General features: G+C 35.3%; 1 protein-coding gene across 4 annotated transcripts in view; it reads left to right on the top strand.

Annotated features, from left to right (window-relative positions):
- The window catches only part of CEP70 (centrosomal protein 70), a 59,781-nt gene extending 44,935 nt beyond the window's left edge, over positions 1-14,846 (top strand). For 2 of the 4 annotated variants that reach the window (XM_079155020.1, XM_079155021.1), the window contains 6 exons: positions 4,198-4,368; positions 9,315-9,461; positions 9,580-9,748; positions 9,904-10,018; positions 11,291-11,370; positions 14,108-14,838. In XM_079155020.1, the coding sequence (XP_079011146.1) occupies positions 4,198-4,368; positions 9,315-9,461; positions 9,580-9,748; positions 9,904-10,018; positions 11,291-11,370; positions 14,108-14,169 (744 nt within the window). In that variant the 3' untranslated portion in view covers positions 14,170-14,838. Of the gene's footprint in view, positions 1-4,197; positions 4,369-9,314; positions 9,462-9,579; positions 9,749-9,903; positions 10,019-11,290; positions 11,371-11,520; positions 11,873-14,107 lie in introns of all 4 variants that reach the window. The other 2 variants (XR_013766376.1, XR_013766377.1) reach the window with 2 other exon arrangements.
- Positions 14,847-18,787: the final 3,941 nt, after the last annotated feature.

Here is an 18,787-nt window from a genome sequence, read left to right as displayed (position 1 = left end):
ATGGAACCTTCTCGAAAATAGACCATATGTTATGCCACAAAGTAGCCCTTAGGAAATGCAAAAAAATAGATACTGCCTTGTGTTCTATCAGATCATAATGGACTGAGAGTAGAAATCAATGACAAAATAAAAAACAGAAATTACTCCAACACCTGGAGATTAAATAATATGCTATTGAATGAAACATAGATAACAGAAAACATCAGGGGGGAAGATAAAAAAATTCTTAGAGGTCAATGAGAATGATGATACAACACATCAAAATCTCTGGGACACTATGAAAGCAGTTCTAAGAGGAAAATTCATTGCATGGAGCGCATTCCAGAAAAGAATGAAAAGTCAACAACTAAATGACCTAACATTACAGCTCAAAGCCCTAGAAAAAGAAGAATAGAATTTTAACAGCAAAAATAGTAGAAGATAGGAAATAATTAAAACCAGAGCTGAAATCAGTGAAATTGAAACAAAAGAAACAATTCAAAAAATTGGCAAAACAAAAAGTTGGTTTTTGAGAAAGTAAACAAAATAGACAAACCCTTAGCCACACTAACAAAGAGAAGGAGAGAGAAGACTCAAATTACTAAAATTCATGATGAAAAAGGAAATATCACGACAGACACCACTGAGATACAGAACATAATGAGAAGCTACTATGAAAATCTGTATTCCAACAAAGTAGAAACTACTGAAGACATTGACAAATTTCTCGAGAAATATGCTCCTCCCAAGCTGAACCAGGAGGACATACACAATTTAAACAGATCTATATCAAGCAATGAAATAGAAGAAGCCATTAAAAACCTGCCATCCAAGAAAAGCCCAGGACCAGAATTATCACCCAAGTTCTACAAGACCATCAAAGAAGAACTCATTCCAATACTTCTCAAAGAATTCCAGGAAATAGAAAAGGAGGGTACCCTACCAAACTCATTATATGAAGCTAATATCATCCTCATATCCAAACAAGACAAAGACACATCAAGGAAAGAAAATTTTAGACCAATATCCTTGATGAATATAGATGCAAAGATCCTTAACAAAATATTGGCAAACCGTATCCAAAAACATATTAAGAAAATCGTGCACCACAATCAATTGGGGTTCATCCCTGGAATGCAAGGATGGTTTAACATCTGTAACTCAATAAACGTAAGCCATCATGTTAGTAGACTTAAGGATAAGAATCATATGGTTATTTCCATTGACGCAGAAAAAGTGTTCGACAAAATACAACACCCCTTCATGCTCAAAATACTAGAAAAAATAGGGATAGTAGGAACATACCTGAACATTGTAAAGGCTATTTATGCTAAGCCCATGGCCAACATCATTCTTAATGGAAAAAAACTGAAACCATTCCCTTTAAAAATGGGAACAAGACAGGGATGTCCTCTTTCACCACTTCTGTTCAACACTGTCCTTGAAACTCTAGCCAGAGCAATTAGGCAGACTAAAGAAATTAAAGGGATACGAATAGGAAAAGAGGAACTTAAGCTGTCACTATTTGCGGATGACATGATTCTATATTTAGAGGATCCAAAAACCTCCTCCAGAAAACTTCTAGACCTCATCAGTGAATTTAGCAAAATAGCAGGCTATAAAATCAACATGCATAAATCTAAAGCATTTTTATGCACAAGTGATGAAACAGCTGAAAGGGAAATGAGGAAAACAACTCCATTTGCAATAGCCTCAAAAAAAATAAAATAAAATAAAATACTTGGGAATCAATCTAACCAAAGAGGTGAAAGATCTCTACGATGAAAACTTCAAAACATTGCAGAAAGAAATTGAGGAAGACCTTAGAAGATGGAAAGATCTCCCATGTTCTTGGATAGGCAGAATTAATATTGTCAAAATGGCCATACTACCAAAAGTGCTACACAGATTCAATGCAATTCCAATTAAAATCCCAATGACGTACCTTACAGAAATAGAGCAAGCAATCATGAAATTCATCTGGAAGAATAAGAAACCCAGAATAACTAAGGCAATCCTTAGCAGGAAGAATGAAACGGGGTATCGCAATACCAGAACTTCAACTATACTACAAAGCAATAGTAACAAAAACGGCATGGTATTGGCACCAAAATAGACTGGTAGATCAATGGTACAGAATAGAGGACATGGACACAAACCCAAATAAATACAATTTTCTAATACTAGACAAAGGTGCCAAAAATATGCAATGGAAAAAAGATAGCCTCTTCAACAAATGGTGCTGGGAAAACTGGAAGTCCATATGCAACAGAATGAAACTAAACCCCTATCTCTCACCCTGCACAAAAATCAACTCAAAATGGATCAAGGACCTGGAAATCAGACCAGAGACCCTGCATCTTATAGAAGAAAAAGTAGGTCCAAATCTTCACCTTGTTGGTTTAGGATCAGACTTCCTTAACAGGACTCCCATAGCACAAGAAATAAAAGCAAGAATAAATAACTGGGATAGGTTCAAACTAAATAGCTTTCTCTCAGCAAAGGAAACTATCAGCAATGTGAAGAGAGAGCCTACAGAGTGGGAGAATATCTTTGCCACTCATACTTTGGATAGAGCACTAATTTCCAGAATATATAAGGAACTCAAAAAACTCTACACCAAGAATACAAACAATCCAATCAACAAATGGGCTAAAGATAAGAACAGATGCTTCACAGAAGAAGATCTGCAAGCAATCAACAAACATATGAAAAAATGTTTACCATCTTTAGTAATAAGAGAAATGCAAATCAAAACTACACTAAGATTCCATCTCACCCCAATTAGAATGGCGATTATCAAGAATACAAGCAACAATAGGTGTTGGCGAGGATGTGGGGAAAAAGGTACACTCATACATTGCTGGTGGGGATGCACTCTGGAAAGCAGTGTGGAGATTCCTTAGAAAACTTGGAATGGACCCATCATTTGACCCAGCTATCCCACTCCTCGGCCTATACCCAAAGGACTTAAAATCAGCATACTACAGAGATATAGCCACATCAGTGTTCATAGCTGCTCAATTCACAATAGCCAGACTGAAACCAACCTAGATGTCCTCAATTAATGAATGGATAACGAAACTGTGATATATATATACACACACACACACACAATGGAATATTACTGAGCTATAAAAAAATTATGGCATTTGCAGGCAAATGGATGAAATTGGAGAGTATCATGCTAAGTGAGATAAGCCAATCTCAAAAAACCAAAGGACGAATGATCTCGCTGATTAGCGGATGATGACATATAATGGGGGGTGGGAGGCGGGCAAGAATGGAGGAAGGAGGGACTGTATAGAGGGAAAAGAGGGGTGGGAGAGGTAGGGGGGAAGGAAAAAATAACAGAATGAATCAAACATCATTATTCTATGTAAATTATGATTACGCAAATGGTATGCTGTCACTCCATGTACAAACAGAAAGAACATGTGTCCCATTTGTTTACAATAAAATAAAAAAATAAAGCTCTTTTAAATAAACACCATAAGTCACATTATCAGAAAACTCATTTATTGTAGCTTCCTATGACTATAAAAGAACAACAAATAGCACTTACTACTAATTCTATATTTCAATTTTTATTGCCAAATTATAATTATACATAATAGTAGGCATCACTGTGATGCATTCATATTCACACAAGACATAATCTTTTAAAGACAGTTTTCACCGTGAGACCTGTCTAATGAATTTCTGATATTTTCTTGGATGGCTTGTTGCTGTCTAGGGTTTGATTGCCTCTTAGCAAGACCTGTATGGTGTGGCTAGGCTATCACTTTAGAATGTGATTGTCCTCACTTTGAATTTATCTGAAGTTTTGAAGCAATAGGAAAAGCCTCTTTGAACATCCTGCTTAGCTTAAATCGAGACAAGTAGGGAAATGTGGAGGCTATCGCTAAGGATGTCTGAGTGATTATTATTCTCTGCTTGGATTGTAATAACTCTTTTCTCTATGTGGATTATAAAGTCATAACTTTTTTCAAGTCTTATTCATTTTAAAATTCATTGTTTTTCTGTGAAGTTTTGGGTTTTCACAACTTATGATTTACCATGTTAATGAGATTACTATATAACCAAAATATTGCAAGTGTCAATTTCATTAAAGATCTGCATAATACCTAAATTTAGCTCTGAAAAATGATGTTACATTGGCTTATTATAAAGTACCCATTTACCACTTTGTGTGACTAAACACACTTTTTTTTAAAGGTTCTGTGTAGCATCAATTCAATTATTCACAATCCAAGAACTCCAGTAATAATTTATAAACAGAGCAAAGGAGGAGCCCAAAATTTTAACAAAGATCTCATTCATGATTGTGGATTTGAGCATCTTGTTCCTATAATAGAAATGTGGGCAGATGAACTGACATCCCTAAAGGTAAGGAGTTGAATTTTTTTTTGCATGCTTGGAAAATCTATTGGACTCCATGGAATTTATTTATCATCGAATTTATTAATCAGATTTGGCTTTTGTTGTTTAATAATAAAGCTGGAAAACCTTAGCTTATCTAAAATGGAATTTTGCTACCTACAAAATTATTTCAAGTACTGTCGATTTGATATTGTCATTACTGTTATGTTTTCTTCCTCTAAAGTTCTAGCAAAGATTTTAGGCCCATTGCCTCATTGAAGATCTATAATGGATTCATCTTTGCACTTGTAGATCCTTTCCTGTTCCACCCTCACCTCCCTCCTGTTGGTATCTCCACATTTTAGATTTTCCTGGCCCTATTTGTCTTCATATGTAATGTCTTATCCCTAATTGCATTTTAGTTGGAAATATTTTCCCTCTCTTTATATTTAAATTTTTTTCCTTTTCTCAGAACTGAACTTCTGTTGATGCAGTCTCTAGAGGAGGTAATAATCAACTAGCAGCCAGCCCTCCTCTCACCTGTCCCAACAATCCACAAAGATTAAAATATATTCACTTTATAGTTATTGTGTATTTTTTATTGCATAATTTGAGGCATTTCCAGTTGTAACAGGTGTATTGAAAGGTGAATTGCCTTAAAGTCACTAGTATTTCATTTCTGTGCCCTTTAAACTTTAGATTTTTCATTAACTTATATCTTACATAGCACTACCTCAGGAAATGAAGATATGCTTAACAGTATTTGTCAGCAGAAGCCTTAATACATGAAGTATAAATAATGCAGAAGATGTCTGTTAAGAATGTGTAAGCTCCATGAGAACAAATTTTTTTTTTGTTCCTTGCTATGGCTCAAGAATCCTCATGATGCATAAGGAGTGCTCAATTAATAGTTATCCAAAGAATAAAGAAGAATATATTCCAAGACAATAAAATGTGTGCATGTGGGGGACAATACTAAATTTTTAAAAATTTTAATAAAAATATGCCTGTATACAACCAATAAAAGAATATTCACAGTCAGCCCAATTTCTACTTCCCTTTGTGCTCAGACAGAGCTGTACAGTACATAAACATTTTGGTTAGGGATAGTGCTGGATTAATATATTTTATATGCCTTCAGTCTTATCTCATGAGGGTGAAATAGTGATAATTGTGTGCACTGTGTCATTTCCCAGTCATTGCTTGTCAGATGGTTTTCCCAGTAGCATATAGCTACTGGAAAAGTGCTATATTTTTCTCAACAGAAATGGAGTAGAAAAAGCCCCAGCCTTTCCAGGAGAGGGGAAAAATGAGAAAGGCAAAGGGAAGAATCAAATTAATAGACATATATTGATTGTTTAATGTTCAAGACATTATGGGAGTTATTAGAAAAGGTGAATACGAGATTCAGACTAATTGGAGAAACAAAATATACTCAAATATGAAATTTAAATAACCATTCATGGTATAATTAGAAGAAATGTATGCCATAAAGACAAATGGTGAAGAGGAAGTGAATGATGCATGTAACTTGCACTCTGGAGTCCAGAGGATGAGATCACTCTGCAGGCAGCCCCTGAGAAGGCCTTTACAGTAGTGGCAAGTTCTTACTATTCCATTTTTTTTTTTTTTTAAGTAGAAGGAGCAAGGATTAGCTTTATACTTTGAATATTCTGAGGACACTCAAGAGGCAATTGGCTAGAACTAGCTACTTCTGATACTGAAGTAATTCATGGATTTTTAGGCAATGCTTCTGACATTTATACTTGACTCAAGACCCAAATTGAGAAACTACATGAGATTCTTTGAGGTCTTATATGAAGAGTTCTTTATAATATAGCAGCCCCTTAGTTTGGGAAACCATCTTCCCGGATTAATTTTTATCCTTAGGTTTGATTTGGCTTAAAAGAGAAGGATGGTTTGAGGAATAAATGGATAAGACAAAAGTGGTATATATTATGGAATATTATTATTTTAATTTTGACACATAGCTGTACCTATGTAGGGATATAGTGTGATATTTCAGTTTATGTATACAAAGTGTAGTATTCAAATATTTAAAGTTTTTTTGTTCAGGAACATACAAAATCCTCTCTACTAGTCATTTTGAAATATATATTTAATTGTCAACTTAGTTATCATCCTGTGCTAGAGAGCATTAGAAGTTATTCCTCCTATCCAACTGCACCCTCTGTACCTGTTAACCATCCTTTCTCCATCCCCTTTCCAGGCCCTTCCCAGGCTCTGGTAACCCCTATTGTGTTTTATGAGATCAACTTCTTAGATTCCACCTATAAACAAGAACATGCAGTATTTCTTTCTGTGGCTGGCTTACCTCTCTTAACATAATGTCTTCCAGTTTCATTATATACAACAGTTAATATTTCTAGTTTTTGGTCCCCTCCATACTGTTTTCCATAATAGCTGTACTATATTACATTCCCACCAGTCATGTATAACAGAGTTCCTTTTTCTTAATGGATTTTCTTAGTAATCCATTAAGTATTATTCAGTCATAAAAGGCAAAGAAATTCTGCCCCATACCACAACATGGGTGAGTATTATGAAGATGTTACACTGCAAAAGAAGCTGGTTATGAGAAGACAAATACTGCGTGAATCTATTTATGAGATACTTAGTCAAAATCACAGAAAACAATGGCGGTTGCTATTGGGAGGGGAGAATGAAGAGTTATCAAATGGAATAGTTTGTTTTACAAGATGAACGGAGTTGGGGTGGACAGTGGTGATGGTTGTACAACTTATTTAATAATGCTAGGCTTAAAGTTGAAAGTGGCTAAGATATTAAACAGTATGCATGTGTGTCTTACCACGATTTTAAAGAAAAAAGGCATGTGTTAAGAGCTAGAGCCAGGAGTGTGTGGGCAGGTGGGCGGGCAAGCTGGGAAAGGAATGGGACCAGCTAGCTGCCGCCTCCAGTCTTTTCCTTCTCGCCTCTCTGAAAAAGGGAGCCACAGGTGCAGTAGGTTTTCTGACCCAGAACGGTGTGTGCTGTTACTTTACCATTCCCCAGTGTTCCAAGAGGCCAGTCATACAGGACAGGCAGGACCTTGAAGTACTTCTGCATCCTGAAGCTAGGCAAAGTGAAGAGCCTCGTAGTATTTTTCGGGACTTACTTGATGAACTCTGCTACAGCCATTCACAGTGACTGCCAAGGAGACCAAAGCATCTTTTTTTCTTAGTTTTGTAAAACTAGTTTATTCACAAGCAGAAATTTTGAAATTGGGTATGCTTTTTACCATAGACTGCTTCTTTATAAATGCATCTGTTGATGGGAGCAGTTCAGGTACTGGTGCTACTTGATGATTTTTTCAAATTTTAGTGGCACTTCTTATTTAAAACATTGAATTCACACCGAATTTATTGCTGTGACTTGCTAAACTAGATAGCTGCCATAGTACAAAATGAAAAGTTAAAAATATCAGTATTGATATTGAGGAGTGCTAAATAAGTGCAGGACTAAAATAAGAAATTGGAAAAAGGAATTTCTTGTATGTGTGTATTCTAGAGCTTCACTGTCTATTTGGTAACCACTAGCCACATGTGGTTGTTGATCACTTGAAATATGGCTAGTCCCCCATTGAAATGTGCTATGAGTGTAAAATGCACACCAGATTTAGAAGACTGGAAAAAATTTGAAACTATTATATATTTAAATTAAATTTTGGATATACTACATTAGATAAAGTGTGCATGGCACACATGGTGATGCTAGGGATCGAACCCAGGGCCTCATGCATTGTAGGCAAGCACTCTGTCACATTATAGGTGACACTATATTGAAATTTCACCTGCTTTTTACTTTCCCTAATGTAATTATTAGACAATTAAAATTACTCTTGCTCACATTTTTTTGGACAACATTGTTCTAAAGAGTCTAACATTATGTTGTGCATAAACTAGATACTAGGTAAATATTTGTCAGTTGATCAGTCTTAGAGCTCTAGACTTGCAGTGATTTTGCCCTTTGTGCATATTTTAAATAGCCAGGGCAATATATCTATGCCAAGATAGTTAAGGTGGTTATGAAGATTAAGTAGAATTAGGTTTTTAATGTCAGAAGATCTTTTATCTGGAGATACAAATTACAACATGAGTCTCAGAAACATTGTACTTAGTGTTAGAAATCAGTCACAAATGGTCATTTGTGTGAAGTGGCCCAGAGTGGGCAGATTATGGAAACAAAGTGGCTTAGTGGTTGCTGGAGGCTGGGGGCAGGGGAGAATGGGAAGGACAGTGAGTAGGTATGGGATTACTTTGGGTATGATAAATAAGTTCTGAAATTAGATAGTGGTGATGTTAGTATATCTGTGAAAATATTTTTTTTTAATTTTAGTTGTACATGAGCACAATACATTTTATTTATTTTTATGTGGTGCAAGGCTCAAACCCAGTACCTCACACGTGCAAGGCAAGTGCTCTACCACTGAGACATATACAACCCCAGCCCTATCTGTGAAAATATTGAAACTACTGAATTGTGTACTTGATAAACATTTTGGTCTGTAAATTCATCTCAAAGCTATTTTAAAAATTCAGAATTTGGGCTGGGAATATAAGTTGGTGGTAGAGTGTTTCCTAGCATACATAAAGTCCTGCGTTCCATTATCAGCACAGGTGGGGAGTGGGACTCAAAATCAACTTACATAAGTAAGTTTATCCTTATATACCAATAATTCAAGGTAACTACTTAAATAATATAATAATCATAAATAACATAATTGCTTAGGGCATCCAGATATGTGATAATCAGTACATAATTTTTTTTTTAAGTAAAGTCTACTTGTACCTGGAGAAACCTAATTTTAACAAATTTGTTTTAAACTAATAGTTCTAAAATTACTGATGATGGTTACATGTCTTTTTTTTTTTTTTTAACTGCCTGGATTGTTTTATTAGAGTTACTATAGAAATTATTAAAATCAATAATACCATGTTTCTTCTGTCATAAAGGATTTGTATAAGTCTTTGAAAATACTATCTACAGAACTGGTGCCTTGGCATAATTTAAAGAAACAGGATGAAAATGAAGGTATTAAAGTTGAAGATCTGTTGTTTATGGTGGATACAATGTTGGAAGAAATTGAAAATAAGGAAAAGGTAATGCTTGACTTATATAAATGTTCACATTTTAAAGAATTAAAAAAATTTTTTATTAAAGACTTGGAATTATTTCCAGACATGAATTATCTTCCTCACCCCTCCTTCTCTTGGACAGGACAGCAAAATGCCAAACTTTCAAACTTTGCAAGCTATTGTCTCTCACTTCCAAAAATTATTTGATGTGCCTTCTTTAAATGGAGTCTATCCCCGAATGAATGAAGTTTATACTAGACTTGGAGAAATGAACAACGCTGTGAGAAACCTCCAGGAACTCTTAGAATTAGGTGATGACCCTTTTTCACTTTTGGCCCTCACCTAAGAATTTTTCCAATAAATTAAATAATAGGTTAAAAATTGAGGATAACTGAAGTATAAAATGTTTGGATGTAATGATTTTGGAAAGTCTCATATATCTTATGCTTTTATTTCTCTTTTGCAGATAGTTCATCCTCATTGTATGTGCTGGTAAGCACAGTTGGAAAATTGTGTAGGCTGATTAATGAGGATGTGAATGAGCAGGTTAAGCAAGTGTTAGGACCTGAAGACTTCCAAAGGTATTTGTTTGAGAAGTATCATCCAGAATACTTGGAGTGATGAAATTAAAGACATTCAAACATTCATAACTTATTTACCTTCCCTATTTGGAATGGCACTTGTTAAGGAACTTGACAACCTAAAATAATCCCACACCTTTAGGGATGAAAAAAATGCCAACTATTTTCAAGATAGAAATAAATTGTTGGGCCTGTAAGTTACATAGGGTGGGTAAGAAACTCATCAGCATAAACCTGTTCTTAGGGAATGTTGTATGTGGAAAAATTCAAACTGTTTTAGCCACTGTGGAAACTATTAAAATCAATAATGCCATGTAGTTTCTTATAAAGGATTTGTGTAAGTTCTTGAATATTACCTACAGAATTGTTGCCTTGGCATAATTTAAAGCGGATGATAATGAAGGTATTAAAGTTGTTTATGGTAGATAACAATGAGTTCTACCATGATCATAGTTAGATCATATCAACAAGTCCGGCTTTTAGGATACTACCATAGATCATTGAACAATTACTAACAGGATATTTATTATTTGATTAGACAATAAATGTGAAGCATTTTTCTAAAGACCGGATATTGCTGACATAAAACCTGTTTTTAAAAAACATTGAGGGACTGGGGGTTGTAGCTCAGTGGTAGATTGTGTGCTTAGCATGCATGAGACCCTGGGTTACTCCCAAACAACACCCGCCAAAATTCAGATGTAGTTGACTTAAGACAACTTTTCTCAGCCCTCACCCCCAATTTTGTACTGCAACAGATAGAAAGAGGAACACATGTATTCCACATATCCCATGTGTGTTCTGATGTTTTCCAGGAAGAACCCTTAAAAAATGACACTTGAGTTTTTGATATTTAATGATTTTAAAAGGAACATATATCCCATTATTAGTCTTTTTCTCTCTACCCATGGTTTTACTCAACTACTGATACTTTTTCTTCATATTTAATAGAATACTGAGGCTAAAAGCCTGTTTTTAGAAAATGCTATAGAAGCATGCTTCTCTAAAGAAGCCTTGAGCTAAGTGGAAAATTTGCCAGGTTAAGAATGTTATATGATTTAACAGATAATGTTTTTTAAAAGAACATTGATGTTAGGTCAACAAAAAGCAAAGAAAAGGAAAGACTGTAGTAAATGATCACTAAGTTTATATTTAAATTAGTAGGATAGTCTCTTTCCACTTTGAAGATGTTCTGTTTGCAACCATTGGTTTGCAGTCAGATGCAATAACTCAAAGTTGGAAATTTGATGTAACTTTGCATTTTTTAAACAGCATTATCAACAAATTGGAAGAACATGAGGAATTCTTCCCAGCATTTCAGGCATTTACTAATGATCTACTTGAAATCTTAGGTAAGATCTCCATTGGTAGTTAAATTTTGAGTCCTTAAGATCTCAGTGGAAGAGTGTTTCTTAGTTTTGGATTATTGTTTTTACCTTGAATGTTTGGCAGAAGTGTCTGGAAACCACTAATAGTTGTGGAAACGTGCTCCTTGCTTGCAGGAATTAGTCCAAAGAATAGAGCAGCACAGAGCCTTTGAGGAGATTGGAATTGTCTTTTTTGGGATGTTATTGACATTACTCTGTTAATGACATTACTCTGCCCAAGCCCAGTTTAGCTCTGGCTGTGCCAATGCCTAATAAGAAAACTTGACAGAATTTATTATTCCCCACCTGCTTCACCAGGGATGGAACCCAGGGGCGCTTAACCACTAAGCCACATCAGCCCTTTTTATTTTTTATTTTGAGATTGGGTTTCCCTAAGTTGCTTAGGGCCTTGCTGAGTTGCTGAATTGAGGCCAGCTTTGAACTCAAAGTCCTCCTGCCTCAGCCTCCTAAGTCACTGGGATTACAGGTGTGTGCCATTGTGCCCAGCAGAATTCATGATCTCAAAAGGCCTTTCCTCTCCCACCCCCTGCCTTTTTTTTTTTTTTTTTAAGATGGCACCAGCCGACCTTGTTTTAAGAATATACAAGTAGTTTTCTTCTCAGATGATATGAAGTAGAGTAGTGAACGTCTGTTGAAAGGAAGAGACTAAGTACGACACCTGTAGTGGTGGTCAGATTGAGGTCTTCATTAGTAGCAGTGTCTGTTAAAGGGAAAAACGTATTTGCTTAGGAATCATAGGCAGAAGAGACTTATTTTAAATTTTATGGCCGTAAAGTTAATTTATCTTAAGAACAATTTTCAAAGTTTAAAGTGACTTATTCACCAGCACATTTTTGTTTAGCTCATTTGAAAGGTTTTTAAAGAATGATTCCTCAATTTTTAGAAATGGAAATGAGACTTGGTATGAAGGTTAGGAAATGATTAAATTCAGATTTGATAAGAAAATGAATAAATGAAAGAAATATCTTACTGTAGCGTATAGCCTAGAGAACATAAAGGAAGTTTTGTGACTGGTTTTATGTGAACTGTGGACTTGAGGGAGACAAGGAATAAATGTCCTTTAGGCGTGCTCCAAATGCTTGAAAAGATTCTAGCAAGTGAAAATGTAACTTGAAAGTTAAACTGAAGATGAGTCATGAAATTGTACAACTGTGTTGTCTAGAATCCTGAAGAGGCTGGTTTCATACAGTGATTCTACTTGCTTTGGGAGGGCCAAAGCAAGTAAACACTGGCATTCTTATAAGTACTACCTTGCAAAGTACTACTTTGCAAATTAATAAACATTTTAGTAGGTGTGCTTTTAACACTTATTTCAGACCCTTCATGGAAACTTTTCTCTCAGATATTATAACATTTAACATAGTTCATACATATGCTTCAGAAAGTCAAGATTCTTGTAGATGAATTTTGTACTTGGCTCCAAGTTGAAATTCTGGAGTTAAATATTTAACATTAGGGAAGTTTGGCACATTGTGACTAAATTTTAAAAATTAATGTCATTAAGTATCTAGTGTGCACTGAATAGCAGATAGAGAGACTACCCTTCAATAGATTTTATTTTCTATACTTATGTAAGTAGTATAATTCGCTGAGAAAATTTCCACATCAACCAAGGTGTTTGTCTATGAGGTTCATTTATGAGGCAGATTTCTCATTTAGTGTGAAAAGTGTTATTTCAGAATGGATTGGGGGTGGGGTCAGGGAATAACTTAGTTTTGGACTTCTACCACAACATAAGGTTTGAACCAAATTCTCTGCTCTAGGTTGAATTACATTGTTCCCCTTCCTATATGCTTGATGCTTTGTGAGTCCAGACAGGGATTCTGATTGAAGTCAGGAGCTTAAGGAACTAATGGACAGTGGGGCAGCTTGGGTCGGGTATTGAGGCTAAAGGAAGAGCAACCAAAATCCAGCTAACCAATGAAGAAAAAGAGGGTCAGATTCCAAGAAAGCATACTGTGTGAACAGTAGCCTGGCAGAATAAATTAGAAAAAAGTAGAACCTTTCTTTAGGGCTTACTTAAGGAAGACTGGAGTCAGGATAATGAGAGAAAAGGATTTTGCTTTCTCAGTGGCCAGGAGCTTAACAGTGAATTGGAACTTATGTTGCGTGGACTAAGATAGTTTAAGAAAGAGGAATCAAATTCGGAAAGAACCTGTCAGAAAAACTGAGCTGGATTATCTGGGAAGCCAGACCAGCTAAGGGCTCTCACATTGCTCCTGAGGTTTTCTCTCCGTGAAGCCTCACACCTCTTATTAGGGAAACCCCTTTCAGCCTAAAAGGTGGACCTAAGAGTGCTCCACTAAAGAAAGATCTTCCTAAGAGAATCAAAGAGGGGCACTGTGTTTTATGAGAAGAAATTCTTAGGACTTAAGATGAAGACCCTAGTAAAGAAATGCTGTTACCTGGGATTTTGCCGTGTAGTTATGTCTAAAGAGGCACTAACACATCATAAATGTTGCCAGTCGGATCTGTTAGCAAGAGCCAGAGTTGGAGTACTTGTGAGTATGCGGTAGCTTTTATAAACAGATACCCTGTTTAGCATCTGTCTCTGAATCAGTTATAATCTGTCACTACAGTGTGCACGAATGCACTGGTATTGTCTTTTGTTTGAGGTTTGCTTCTGCATAGAGTTCTCATTTCCTCTGAGCTTATCACTAGAAAGTTACTCTGCTTTATTATTCTTGTTTTTCTGTTACAGAAATTGATGACTTGGATGCCATTGTACCTGCAGTAAAGAAATTAAAAGTACTTTCTTACTGAAAACAAATCAAATCATTTTTTACTGTGTAAATTGCATTCTTAACATTCTAAGTATTTTGTAGAATTGATCTTATTTTGTGATAAGGGTTATAAAATGTATTTGTTTTCAGAAATCATCTTAATATTGGGTCATTCTCCAATACAAAGATTCTTTTATAGAAAAGAACTGCTAAGTTATTAAAGTAGTAACTTAAGATCCTTTAATCACTTCTTAATAATTCTGGAATGCTTAAAATTTAAGGTTATTTTAAGGTAGAATTTGTAAGTAAAAGACCCAGCGAGAGAGAGAGAATTGCAAATAGAAAAGTTGCAGTGAAGTTGAAGGTTTAATGACCTTTGTGTCAGGGCAAAAGGAATGCCACTTGCTTTCTAAGTCCAGCCAGTAGCAAGCTACTACTTTCCTGTCAAGGATTAATTTCCACATTTTACTAAGATATCCCTTATGGTAGTTGCCCTTTCAAAGCAGGAGAAAGAAAAGGAAGAAAAAAAAGGTTTAATCTTAGTGTTAGAATAGGAAGTAAATCATAGGGGTAAGATAAAATAGATGAGTAAATAGAAGTCCCTCATTTTAAATGTCTTTTTTTTTTTTTTTTTTGCAATTTTGATGTAATGTACTTTTCATAAGGACATGAGATCTCAAATAAAACTTTTATAAAGAATTTCCAAACCTAAGTGTCCTCAGTGACTTATTTGTATTACTCAGAAATAATGAGTCATTCTTTTATAGGCTGAGCCTTCCTTGGACAACTGGTTCACCTTTGCTGCATTTTACATAAGAGTATTGTTCTTACACATTCTGTTTATTCTCTATTACCAACTTTGTCTGCTTTTCTTCTGGGACCAGTGTTCTGCATCACATCTGAGTGTGAACCACTTCTACTGCCCCCGCCCCATCCTCCTCTCTACAAGCAGCAGGCCTAGGAGAATTTGTCATTCTCGTTGTTTGGTGTGTAGGATATTGCCAGGAAGCAACAGAATAGAATGGAGAGAAAATGTCAGACAGCATCCAGATTCCTGGTGTTATGACCTTAGGCTTAGGAATCAGACATATAAAATATCTAAGATACTTTTAAATTTAAAATTCATTTTGTTAACCTGCAGTTACATTTGTCAACACTAGCCCACAATTTGTAGAACATGTGTTTTGAGGTCGAGTAGAAAAAGTATTTGGATATTCAATGATGTAAACACTCTGAATTGATTTGATTATTCCAAGAAATTGCTGAGTGCTGAGACAGTTTGGAAATCTTAATATTTGAGGGAATTTTTTTTTTTTTTTTTTTTTTTTTTTGAGACAATCTTAAGTTGCCGAGGGGCTGAGGGTCTCACTGAGTTGCCCAGGCTGGCCTCAAACTGGCAATTCTCCTACCCCAACCTCCTGGGTAGCTGGGATTACAGGTGTGTGTCACCATGCCAGGCTTATTATTTTAATCTAAATTTTGGCAGCTAGTTTAAGAGCCTGTGATTAACTCTTAGTTTAAAACAAGTTTTCAACTCTTCTTTAGAAACCTAGGGTGGTTTTTATTTGGAGGTACCTTTCAACTGCCACCAGGAAGAATAGTGACACTAATAGAAATACTGTATCCACTTTTATCCAGTTTTATTATTTAAACTATAAGTAGAAAAGTATTTAGCAATATTTAAACACAGACATTTAAAATATAAAGATTGATTTAAAAATTTTTATTATGTAATTGACACATAAGCTGTACATATTTAAAGTGTAAATTTGGTAAGTTTTCATGTGCATATATGCCTGTGAAATGATCACTACAATCAAAATAATAGATATACCCAACACTCCAAAAATTTTCTTACTACGCTTGCTAATCCATTCCAATTCCTTCCATCTCCAGGCAGTAGTTGATCTGCTTTTCATCACTATAAATTAGTTTGCATTTTATAGACTTTTATATAAATTGAATCATATGTTCTGAGTCTTGCATCTTTTAGCATAATTATTTTGAGATTTTATGTGTTGCTCGTATTAATAGTTCATTCCTTATTACTGTGTAGTTTTCTGTCATCCATTTGTTCATCCATTTACCTAATGATGGAATTTGGGTTATTGCCAATTTTTGACTACTACAAATAAAACTGCTTTGAACATTCATGTTCGTATGGACATATTCCTGACATTCAATGCCGTTTCATGTATTTTGTTTGGGTTTGGTTGTTGTAGGTGGAAGGGTAAATTTGGTTTATATTATTCCATCCTGACTAGAAATGGAAGGTTAGAAGTATGACTTGAAGTCTGGAAATATATAGGGTTTCTAGGATTGTTTTAAAAATTTATTTGGAGTTATTCAGGTGCTAGGGATCAAACCAGGCCTTGCGCATGCTAATAATAGGTTCTGCCACTGAGTATGCCCCAAGTCTCCATTTAACTTTTTTTTTTCTGATTTTATTGCATTGTACTCAGAGAATGTTCCTTTTAGTATTGAGTCTTTAGGATTTGTCGAAGTTTTGTGACTTTAGACAGATTTGTATAATACTCCATATATTCTTTTTTAAAAAGTCTAATCTCTATTATATACATATTATGCTGTTGTGATGTTTACTACGTTTCTACCAGTTTGCTTGAATTGTTAGCTTCTAGGAGTTATTAAAATATTTATAAATTCATCAAATTGTTTTATCCTAATGTATCTCCTGATTGCTACTCATGTTTATTGCCTGGAATATAATTTTGTCCTTTCTTTTGTTACTAGGTATTCTTTTATCTTCCTTCCTTTCCATTTGTTTTACTGATCTTTTTAATTATAAAATATCAAATGTCAAGTGTAATGAATGATATAAAGTGAACACTCATGTAACAACCAAGCAAAACATCTCCAGCACCTGAACAGCCCTCTCACCCACCATGGTTGTCCCTTCCTCTGGAGGTCACCATTACCCTGACTTCAATATTAATCACCTCCTTGATTGTACAAAACTAGTTTTGCCTCCTTCATGTGTATGTCTAAATCAGTATAATTTAGTTTTGCCTGTTTTTATAAAAATGAAATCACACTGTACTTTTAATATTTTTTTAATCTTTATAGACCGCATTTTGATTCATTGTACACAAATGGGGTACAACTTTTCATTTCAATGGTTGTACACAATGTAGATTGACACCATTCATGTAATCATACATGTACATAGGGTAATACTGTCTGTTTCATTCTACTATCTTTCTGTCCTTCATCTGCTTCCACCCCATTTTCCTCTACCCCATCCAAAGTTCCTTCATTCTTCTTTCCCCCACCTCTCGTTATATATTGTCATGCACTTATCAGAGAAAACATTCAGCCTTTGGTTTTTTTGGGCTTGGCCTATTTCACTTAGCATGATATTTTCCAACTTCATCCATTTACCAGGAAATGCCATAATTTTATTCTTTATGGCTGAGTAATATTTCATTGCATATATATACTACGGTTTCTTTATCCATTTGTCAATTGAAGGGCATCTAGTTTGGTTCCACAATCTTGCTATTGTGCATTGAGCTGCTATGAACATTGATGTGGCCACATCACTAATAGTATGCTGATTTTAAGTCCATTGGGTGTAAACCAAGGAGTGGAATAGCTGAGTCAAATGATGGGTCCATTCCAAGTTTTCTGAGGATTCTCCATACTGCTTTCCAGAGTGGATGCACCAATTTGCAACTCCACCAGCAATGTATGAGTGTGCCTTTTTCCTCACATCCACGCCAACACTTATTATTGCTTGTGTTCCTGATAATAGCCATTCTAATTGGAGTTAGATGAAATCTTAGGGTGGTTTTAGTTTGTATTTCTCTAATTACTAGGGATGATGAGCACTTTTTCATATATTTGTTGATCACCTGTATATAATCTTCTGTGAAGTGTCTACCCATAGACACTTAGCCCATTTATTGATTGGGTTCTTTATATTTGGGGCATAAAGTTTTTTAAGTTCTTTATAAACTTTGGAGTGCTCTGTCTGAAGTGTGTGTGGAAAAGATTTTCTCCCACTCTGCAGGCTCTCTCTTCACATTATTGATTGTTTCCTCTGCTGAGAAAAAAACTTTCTAGTTTGAATCTATCCCATTTATTGATTCTTCCTTTTATTTCTTGCACTATGGGGGTCTTGTTAAGGAAGTCTGGTTCTAAGCCAACGTGATGGAGATCCAGGTCTACTTTTTCTTTTATTTGGTGAAGGGTCTCAGGTCTAATTCCTAGATCCTTGATCCATTTTGAGTTGAGTTTTGTACAAGGTGAGATATGGGGTTTAATTTCATTTTACTGCTTATGGATTTCCAGTTTTCCCAGCACCATTTGTTGAAGAGGCTATCTTTTCTCCATTGTAAGTTTTTGGCACCTTTGTCTGAGATAACACTTATGTGGGTATGTCTTAGTGTCTGATATCCTGTATCACTGGTCTACGTGTCTATTTTGGTGCCAATACCATGTTGTTTTTCACTCTTCCTGCCCAGGATTGCTTTGGCTATTCTGGTTCTTTTATTCTTCCAGATGAATTTCATGACTGCTTTTTCTGTTTCTATAAGAAATGTCATAGGGATTTCAATTGCAATTGCATTAAATCTGTATAGCACCTTTGGAAGTATGGCCATTTTGATATTAATTCTGCCTATCCAAGAACATAGGAG

This window comes from Sciurus vulgaris (genome assembly GCF_902686455.1).
Source record: "Sciurus vulgaris genome assembly, chromosome: 10".
NCBI classification, from domain to species: Eukaryota; Metazoa; Chordata; class Mammalia; order Rodentia; family Sciuridae; genus Sciurus; species Sciurus vulgaris.
This window is presented reverse-complemented; position numbering and strand designations above follow the sequence as displayed.